The sequence below is a fragment of the Helicoverpa zea genome, chromosome 23 (assembly GCF_022581195.2).
Source record: "Helicoverpa zea isolate HzStark_Cry1AcR chromosome 23, ilHelZeax1.1, whole genome shotgun sequence".
Taxonomy (NCBI): Eukaryota; Metazoa; Arthropoda; class Insecta; order Lepidoptera; family Noctuidae; genus Helicoverpa; species Helicoverpa zea.
The window spans coordinates 2,176,746-2,187,254 of NC_061474.1; the positions used below are offsets into that span (position 1 = coordinate 2,176,746).

The following is a 10,509-nucleotide window of genomic DNA, read 5'->3' on the forward strand; positions in this document are numbered from 1 at the left end:
AATGCCCGCGAAATGGCAACTTTGGCGCGCGAAGTGGACTCTAAGACCGATTTATTTGCACACTGGTTTAATAGAAACGAGTGTTAAATGTATATAAATAAATGATAATAAACACATATTTATCTTATTACACACCTAATAACTAATAACAACTTCATCACGCGGAATCAGAACTAAGATTAATTAATGAACCCTTTATCAACATTCGTTTAATGAGCGGAATTGACGAACACGTTATAAATACCCACTTAAAACAATTTGTCATTCTGTCGGTGATACGTAAATCAGCTGGATTCATTATCGTAATGAATGAGATTAACCTCCCCACTCAGAGACATTTAATGGTTAGGTACTTAAGCCATTCCTTAGTGAAGGATTTGTATGACATTCCGTCACTATATAACTATAAGTACTTGTTTGTTTGTTTCGCTTGTACGATAAAATGGGTGATTGAGAAGTCGATAAAATAGAGATGTTCTATGCTACATATTAACTTGTTTACACGAGAAGCTGGAGTAACTTTTAGTCGGCCGATAGTTTGTTCGGGCTCATAAATCAGTATGGAAATAAATGGTAGTACGCTGGCTGTATCAGACCGACTGAAAATTTTTGAATGACGTCACAATTTTCTTTAAAAAACCATTTTGCAGTTTGCCGGTCCCTATCGGACAGGGTCTATATACAAAGTACTGATGTGCAGGGAAAAATTGGTCTATGCTGGTAGGAGACACTACTAAGAAACTATTAGTTTGGACGAGACAATTGCAACTGTAAATATAGCTCGTACAAATCCATTGTACAAGAATAATAGTAAATATTTACTAACTGAGAATAAACCTTATTATAACATACAAACTATGTCACGTGTGTAGTGTAGATACTAATTATACCTACCTATGTAATCTTCTTATCGAGTAAACTGCAGGTTTAATCACCTAACAAGCCCTGGTGTCAGAGTTTTCTCAAATCCGCCTGACGGCCTCTGATGTGGAATTGTAGCAACGACTGCTACTGAGTAGCATTCGGGAACGCCGGCGACACGTGCCCTCTCAGGCACGGGGGTGTATCACCGCCAACTTCCAAACTCCGGGCTGCTTTGTGAAAGTTTCTAAATCCCACAAAACAATTTCGGCCTTTCCAGGGAATCGAACCTGAGACCTCGTGCACAGAAGTCGCACTATTGCCAACTAGACCAACGAGGCAGGAAATCTACCGTCATCCTCCGAGCCTTTTTCCCAACAATGTTGGGGTCGGCTTCCAGTCTAACCGGATGTAGCTGAGTAGGTACCAGTGCTTTACAAGGAGCAACTGGCCTATCTGACCTCCCCAACCCAGTTACCCGGGCAACCCAATACCCCTTGGTTAGACTGGTGTCAGACTTACTGGCTTCTGACTACCTGTTCGACTGCCAGGGATGTTCAATGACAGCCGAGACCTACGGTTTAACGTGACATCCTAAACGCAGCCAGTGGTGTGTCTAACTAAGAAATACTTAGAAAGTATATATGTCACCGCAAAATAACAAGATCAGTAAGTTTATCAATTGACTAGGAAGTTTATAAACTTTCGTAAGATTCTAAACGGGAGATAAACTGTAATATTTTACGTCCACATTTAATTACGGCCACCACGACTGTTATGAGGCAGGAAAACAACAATGTGAGGTTATGATAACCTTTTTCAGTTGATATCGATCATTATCATTGAAGATCAAGGGAAGATGAGTATGCGTCATATACCCACGTCATTGGCTACTTCAGCGCAGATAAGAAGCTGAAATATATCTGCCTATATATCTCTCTTATCAGTTTAGCTATCCTTGACACTTGTCAAAGCTTAAGGAAATCACGTTTAAGGAAACTTATTATAAAAAATAATTTACCTACCTACCTATTAATACTGAATTTTTTTCCAACAATGTTGGGGTTTGCTTCCAGTCTTACGGCATGCAGCTAACTACCAGTGCAATAGATAGATAAGACGGCTCTGTCTATCAAAGTAAAAACGCATTGTAAAAGAAGGCTAGTATTTAGCACTTTTTCACGTCAAAATTACAAAAGGACAGCACCCCCAAAACGCCCCCCTTTTACCACTTACTAGTATTATGGCCGGAAAACAAACTTCCCAGTTCTGAAGTCTATTGTACATCTGAATTTTGCATGGTGACACAAATTAATACTGATACTACTGATAATACATTTTTGTGTTTCTACGACTTGAAAAATATCTACACTCTACGAAATGTCAAACAGTCAGGATTAGCTTCCCAAAATTATCCCTTTATGAGTTGACGAATGACGCAATTAAACTTTGATCACTGACTATCTATCTATAGCAAAATGGTTTTGTTGATTTCAACTGTAAATAGATGCGGAAGTACCCTTTTGACCTCAGAATCTTTCGAAGGTCTAAGTCACATGCAACTGCATAACAGGACAAGATACAAGTACACATAAATACACATAAATAAGTCAAATAGCTTGTCATGATAAGACAATCTAACGAGAGTAAATCGCACATCTGATAATGATTGAAGGGGTTGTCAGTGGCTCTCAAACTTAAACACTATGAACCCCTTTTAAAAAATGGAAGAAAAAATAGTCGAAGGTTCCACATTGCACCCTGAACCCTAGTAAAACTTTTACCCTAACTTCGTAAATCAACTCGATTTTTGTTATAAGAACGTATTAAGTGTAAACGACAAAACTTACTCGAAAAAAATATATATTTCAAACTTTTAGGTTTCTCCTGCCTTCCACCTCGTTTTGTATTTATGTCTTAATGAAGCAAAACCAAAATGAAAATGACACACACATGCAATGAATTAACGAATACATAAGTGAAAAGAGAAATAAACCAATATCTGCAAGTTCCTTTTTCATGCACTTCGTAACTTCTTATGCATCATCCTCCGAGCCTTTTCCCAAACTATGTTGGGGTCGGCTTCCAGTCTAACCGGTTTCAGCTGAGTACCAGTGCTTTACAAGAAGCGACTGCCTATCTGACCTCCTCAACCCAGTTACCCGGGCAACCCGATACCCCTTGATTAGACTGGTGTCAGACTTACTGGCTTCTGACTACCCGTAACGACTGCCAAGGATGTTCAATGACAGCCGGGACCTACAGTTTAACGTGCCATCCGAAACACAGTCATTGGTGTCTTAGGTATATTTAGAAAGTACATACAAACTTAGAAAAGTTGCATTGGTACTTGCCTGACCTGGAATCGAACCCGCGCCCTCTTACTCGAGAGGTTGGTTCTTTGCCCACTAGGCCACCACGACTTTTTTTTTGTAACTTCTTATGCATTAAGCATTATTTACGTAGTTAACTACTCCAAAAATTATTAACTGTTTGTTAGCCGAATTTACTGGTATCTATTGGTTACCTAATTGCTATGAGTTGCGATTTTTGTAACTACCCATAATGTTTTTGTTTTTTCGGTTTAGATTACTTTCTGCTTTCATATTTTTCGAATTGTACCGCCCGCTGCTCATTTTGCACTTATTATTAATTTAACCCGTTTTCTCATAGTATACGTGAATTGTATCCTTTATATGAGAAATAAATATCTTAAACCAGAACTTCTTATTTAGTTCAATCGTTTCCTCTTCTCTATGAACCTGGTTGGAGGTGCAACACGTTTACCAAACTTTGAGAAACGCTTATGTACCTAAAGTTCTAAAGCTAAGATGTATGATAATGCATTTCATGTTTTATTTATAAGATATACTCGTCGCATGAGCGATTTAGTTTCGGAGGTGTTGTCAAGATGAAGTACCTCATTGTTTGGTAAGCAAGTTATGTAATATTTTATCGATTTTAAATTTTATTCTTTGTAACAATATTATTGTTACTTTGTAATATTTCCTTGAGTTTTCATCGGCAATTCATTGATGATTGCAGTTTCCTGGCAGTAGCGGCAACCTGCCTTGAACCAACAGTCAGGAATCAGCGCAGATTCCCTGATGACTTCCTCTTCGGGGCTGCCACTGCATCGTACCAGATTGAGGGTGGATGGGACGCTGATGGTAAGCTAATTTTGAAATTACTTCGTGCGACAATACTAACTTGACTTCCATCTGATAGATGTTAGTGTCACAAATTATTGAGTAATAGATAAATAAGAAATGTTATGTTGCTGTTCAGGTAAAGGTGAAAATATCTGGGACCGTTTGACCCACACGAATCCTACAGTGATTCAAGACTTAACCAATGGAGACATCGCTGCCGACTCCTATCATAACTACAAACGTGATGTCGAGATGATGAGGGAACTGGGCTTGGACGCCTACAGATTCTCAATCTCCTGGGCCCGTATCCTGCCTACAGGCTTTTCCAATGAAATCAATCCACCAGGCATTGAATACTACAACAACCTCATCAACGAAATGGTGAAATACAACATCACTCCTATGGTCACTCTGTACCATTGGGATCTGCCCCAAAAGCTGCAGGACTTAGGAGGTCTCATGAACCCTCTCTTCACCGAATGGTTTGAGGACTACGCAAGGGTGGTGTTCGAGAATTTCGGAGACAGGGTCAAGTTGTTCATCACTTTCAACGAGCCTAGAGAGATCTGCTTCGAAGGTCTTGAGGATATGAACAAAGCACCTCTTCTGAACACCACTGGTGTAGGCGTGTATTTGTGTGCGAAGAACTTGGTGATGGCTCACGCTAGAGCCTACCATTTGTACGACAAGGAGTTCAGGGCAACTCAAGGAGGACAGTGCGGTATCACTATTAGTGTGAACTGGTTTGGTCCGGCCACTAATTCCGCTGAGGATGAGTTGGCTGCTGAAATCATGAGACAAGTTCAGGTGAGATAGCAATATTTGTTTTTTCGAGATTTGCAAAATACTAATGTTTATTTTATAACCAAATAGTTCCACTTGTACCAGTGTGTTACCAGCGACCAGCGACTACCTACCTAACTTGCTCAAACCAGTTGTCCGGCTGACCTGATATCTTGGTGTTATATTCCCTTATTATTTTCCAGTGGGGTTTGTACGCCGAACCCATCTTCTCGGCAGAAGGTGGTTTCCCTCGAGAGCTTTCTCAAAGAATCGCAGAGAAGAGCGCTCAGCAAGGTTTCTCCCGTTCCCGTCTCCCTGACTTCACAGAAGAAGAGAAGGCTTATGTCCAGGGAGCTTCAGATTTCTTCGGAGTGAACCATTACACCACGATCCTGGTGTCAGCAACGGAACACAAAGCATTTAATTCTGCGCCTTCTATGATGGATGATGCTGATGTTGGGTACTTTGTGCCTCCGGAGTGGCCGGTATCTTCAGCTCCTTGGTTGAAGGTCAGTATGATTTTTTTGTCTGAAACCATTTCGATAGCTACTTTCATTAGAACATGATTCATTGTATAATTTGTAACACTACTGGCTTCCGCCCGTAACGGATGAAATGCGAAGGGAGAATATGATGTACTAAATATGAGGTTAATAAAATTATTGCAACAAATCTATTTTCTTAAGATCTCAATTGTTATCTTGAGTCCAACGAAAGAACCAATCCTACTAAACTCAACACCACCTATTTCCAGTTTGCGCCGAACAGCGTGTACTACGCCCTCACCCACTTAAGCGAGAAATATAACAATCCCAACATCTACATAACTGAGAATGGCTGGGCCACTTACCCTGACAGTGGCCTGGTAGATGATGACAGGATCGCCTACTACAGAGCTGCGTTGGAGAGCGCTCTGGATGTTTTAGAAGAAGGAGTGAACCTCAAGGGGTATATGGCCTGGAGTCTCATGGATAACATGGAGTGGTTAGAGGGTTATGTGTAAGTATAGCATGTGTCACCTTCTACTTATAATATTATTTTTAGCTCCCGACACTAAAAGAAAGGTATAAAGACTGCTATGTGTATCTGTCTGTTTCAGTAGCTCTTAAGCGGATGAACGGTTATTGAGAAGCTTTAATTTAATCTTAAGTTTATTTTATCGTAAGTTGTAGAGCATTTTAGCCCTCCTAATCTGTGGACAAGGACTTAAGCATTATCAGTTTTTGTAGTTAGCCTACGTAAGGAATTATTGTGATGAATTTCATTCAAGCTTTCAAAGAAAATGAGTCCAAGTATCAAGTTTGGGTAACCGCATTCTACCTCTAAGATGAATAACTTCTTCCACAGAGCTTGCTTCGGGCTCTACCACGTGGACTATAAGGGTCCCGCACGTTCTCGCACTGCAAGAAAAACAGCGTTCATTTACAAGCACATTATCAAGAACCGGTATATTGACTACGAGTATGAACCCGAATCTTTAACCATGACTATCGATGAAGGATATTGAATACTTTATTTATTGAAAATGTGAAATAAATCATTTGAATTTATGAAATGTGTTGATTTTCTGTAACTTTAATATGACTTTCCATAGCCCTTAAAAGAGGTTTTGAACACATACATATATTCAACATGGCTGAAAAACGTACTTCACTTACTTGAGGGACGGGGGTGTATAAAGGAGTAGTACATAAGGAAGTACATACAAATTAGAAAATAAGTGTAACGTCTCAAGTAAATTAGGTCTCAGTTTTAGATTTCTATGGGGCCCACTACGGTAGATCATATCCGTAAAACAAGAAGTCTATTTCGGCCTCGGGTTGAGCATCCGAATTTTGCATGGTGACACAGATTACATACTGATATTGTCCTCACACGGTGGCTTTGTGTTTCTACTACTTGAAAGATATTTACACTTTAAAATGACAAACAGTCATGATTAGGTTTCCAAAATTATACCTTTATGAGATATGTTATTTAACTTTGATCGTCTTCTATCTTCAGCAAAATGGTTTGTTGATTTCAACTGAAAATAGACACGGAATTAATGAATGAATGGTATGATACACACGACAAAAAAGAAATAAACCAATGCCTGCAAGCTCCTTTTTCATGCACCTTAACTTCTTCTTTCGTTCAATTGTCTATTTCACGTTATGAACCCTAGAGGGTGCAACACGTGTACCAAACTTTGTGAAACGCTTATGTACCTAACATTCTAAAGCTAGGATGTATAATAATTAATTTGCATGTTTAATTAATAAGATATACTCGGCTCATGAGCGATTTAGTTACGAAGGTAATGTCAAGATGAAGTACCGTTTGGTTTGGTAAGCAAGCTGTGTGATATTTATCGATTTTAAATTTTATTCTTTGTAACAATATTATTGTTGATTAATGATTACAGTTTGCTGGCAGTAGTAGCTACCTGCCAGGAACCAACAGTCAGTAATCAGCGTAGATTCCCTGACGACTTCCTCTTCGGGGCTGCCACAGCTTCTTACCAAATTGAAGGTGGATGGGATGCTGATGGTAAGCTAATTGTAAAATTACTTTGTGAGATGATAGACGTTCAAGTCAGTAATACAAGTTGTTAGGTAAAAGAGAAATAAAAAATGAAATGTTTCCGCTCAGGCAAAGGTGAAAACATTTGGGACCATTTGACCCACACAAACCCTGCGGTGGTTCAAGATTTAACCAACGGAGACATCGCTGCCGACTCCTATCACAACTACAAGCGTGATGTCGAGATGATGAGGGAACTAGGCTTGGACGCCTACAGATTCTCAATCTCCTGGGCTCGTATCCTGCCTACAGGCTTTTCCAATGAAATCAATCCACCAGGCATTGAATATTACAACAACCTCATCAACGAAATGGTGAAATACAACATCACTCCTATGGTCACTCTGTACCATTGGGATCTGCCCCAAAAGCTGCAGGACTTGGGAGGTCTCATGAACCCTCTCTTCACCGAATGGTTTGAGGACTACGCAAGGGTGGTGTTCGAGAATTTCGGAGACAGGGTCAAGTTGTTCATCACTTTCAACGAGCCTAGAGAGATCTGCTTCGAGGGTCTTGAGGCCATGAACAAAGCTCCTCTTCTAAACACCACTGGTGTAGGCGTGTATTTGTGTGCGAAGAACTTGGTGATGGCTCATGCTAGAGCCTACCATTTGTATGACAAGGAGTTCAGGGCGACACAAGGAGGACAATGCGGTATCACTATTAGTGTGAACTGGTTTGGTCCGGCCACCAATTCTGCTGAGGATAAGTTAGCTGCTGAAATCATGAGACAAGTTCAGGTGAGAGGGCAATATTTGTTTTTTCGAGTTTTGCAAAATACCAATGTTTATTTCATAACCAAATAATTCCACTAGTACCAGTGTGTTACCAGCGACTAGCGACTACCTACCTAACTTTCTCAAACCAGTTGCCCGGCTGACCTGATATCTTGGTCTTATATTCCCTTATTATTTTCCAGTGGGGTTTGTACGCAGAACCCATCTTTTCGGCCGAAGGTGGTTTCCCTCGAGAGCTTTCTCAAAGAATCGCAGAGAAGAGCGCTCAGCAAGGCTTCTCCCGTTCCCGTCTCCCTGACTTCACAGAAGAAGAGAAGGCTTATGTCAAGGGAGCTTCAGATTTCTTCGGAGTGAACCATTACACCACGGCCCTGGTGTCAGCGACGGAACACAAAACGTTTAATTCTGTGCCTTCTATGATGGATGATGTTGATCTTGGGTACTTTGTGCCTCCGGAGTGGCCGGTATCTTCAGCTCCTTGGTTGAAGGTCAGTAACACGTGAGTCAATTTTGATACTTCCAGAAAAAATATGTTTCATTTCATTACTTGTAACTCTACAGGCTTCCTTTCTGTCCTGTAGTTCCTGGGGCTACTGATGCATTAATATCTACAATACTAAACAAAAATGAGGAAACAGAAGTTGAAAACATTACCTTTTTAATTAGACCATATATATTTCTATGTTAGAATTACTGTAATAAAACCTACAAGAATCGTCGGTTGATGTCGCCACCATATCGCAGGATCCGTTAATTATTTTCATTATCTTGAATAGAATTATCTCAGGCATAACAAACAAATCCATTTTCTTAAGATAACAAATGACTATATGTATTCAAACACAATGCAAGATAAGTTATGTCTCACCAGCGGCAAGGCCAAGGCCCGCCGGGGCTACGGGATTGTTAGAAAGAGTTACCGCGGCCCTGGTACAAAAAAGGCCTACGAAGTAACACGATGGGTTTTTAGTCAGTAAAAGTCTGACACCATCATCGCTGCTAACCGATAGCTGTAAGGGGTCTCACAAACCCAGTCTCACCAAACTCAACACCACCTATTTCTAGTTGGCGCCAAACAGCATATACCACGTCCTCACCCATTTGAAGGAGAAATACAACAACCTCACCATCTACATAACTGAGAATGGCTGGGCCACTTACCCTGACAGTGGCCTGGTGGATGATGACAGGATCACATACCACAGAGCTGCTCTAGAAGACGCCCTGGATGCCTTGGACGCTGGGGTGAACCTCAAGGGGTATATGGCTTGGAGTCTCATGGATAACATGGAATGGTTGGAGGGCTATGTGTAAGTATAGCTTTACTATTTATACTTTAGATACATAAAAAAATATTTTTGTAATTCGTAACGCAAAAATAGATAAGGTTGTTATAAAAAACCGCTAAACGGGTGACCGTGCAAATCGGTCACCCGTTTAGCGGTTTTCAAGTAGCTTTGTTATAAACGTTGAGTATTACTTCCGCGGTGTGTAGATACTGATTAAGACCTTGGTCCTCAAGTATTGACAGTTATGTTACCTTCCTTAACGCCGACAGTTATCCAAGGCCTTACCTACCTACCACTGAACCAAAACTAACAACTTACAAAGAAAAATAAGGCTAGATCGCAAAACATCCCGTTCTGGTTACCGATTTCCTTTTCAGGACACAATAGAACACCAAAACCTCATTCAAATATGTTCAAATATCCTTATTAATGGCTGATTTACCTTCGTTTTCTCAAACAGAGCTTGCTTCGGCCTCTACCATATGGACTTTCAGGATCCCGCACGTACTCGCACTGCAAGAAAATCAGCGTTCATTTACAAGCACATTATCAAGAACCGGTATATTGACTACGAGTATGAACCTGAGTCTTTAACCATGACTATCGATGAAGGATATTGAAAATGTGAAATAAATAAAATCAAGTTACAAAATATTGTGTTAAGTTTCTGTAAGCTTTTCTCTTATAATATAATTCATTTACAACAACAAATTTAGGGGAGTCCCCCCCTTTAGTCTTCCCTTAGGGGAGTCTTGGTAATTTGTAAGATTTGGGAAGTCGGTTAAAAAAAAAGTTGTCGTGTACAATACCTCGTATTTGTCAATTAATATAATTCTTTTCAATTAAGGGAATAAAAGTGGAATATTTAAGAGTTCGTTCGTAAGCATAGTTCTCGTAGTACCTATTGAAAAAGAGTCAAAACTGTTTTTCTAAGGACTCCTGGGATAGATTTCGAAATGCTTATGTCTGGGACCTGAAATAAATACCTACCTTCATGAGGGGAATACATAAAAAGAAGCTAATAAATAAGTTTCATAAGTAAATTGAGTCCCACTTTTAGATTGTAGTCCAACGATAGGTAATATCTATAGTAGACTCCTCTGCTGAATACAGCATAAGAGG

General features: G+C 40.0%; 1 protein-coding gene across 1 annotated transcript; it reads left to right on the forward strand.

Annotated features, from left to right (window-relative positions):
* Positions 1–3,732: 3,732 nt before the first annotated feature.
* On the forward strand, positions 3,733–10,008 carry LOC124641690 (lactase-phlorizin hydrolase-like). The gene is made up of 11 exons (XM_047179859.1): positions 3,733–3,792; positions 3,907–4,031; positions 4,150–4,820; positions 5,000–5,305; positions 5,551–5,795; positions 6,144–6,299; positions 7,204–7,328; positions 7,431–8,101; positions 8,281–8,586; positions 9,164–9,408; positions 9,848–10,008. The coding sequence occupies exons 1-11, from the start codon at positions 3,773–3,775 to the stop codon at positions 10,005–10,007; spliced, it is 3,030 nt and encodes a 1,009-aa protein (XP_047035815.1). The 5' UTR covers positions 3,733–3,772; the 3' UTR covers position 10,008.
* The last annotated feature ends 501 nt before the right edge of the window (positions 10,009–10,509 follow it).

Bases quoted from the DNA above. Each gene is read 5' to 3' on its own strand.
- LOC124641690 (XM_047179859.1), top strand. From the start codon at position 3,773: ATGAAGTACCTCATTGTTTG. The intron at 5,306-5,550 runs GTCAGTATGATT...ACCTATTTCCAG, and splicing joins CTTCAGCTCCTTGGTTGAAG to TTTGCGCCGAACAGCGTGTA. The intron at 6,300-7,203 runs TTGAATACTTTA...TAATGATTACAG, and splicing joins ATGACTATCGATGAAGGATA to TTTGCTGGCAGTAGTAGCTA.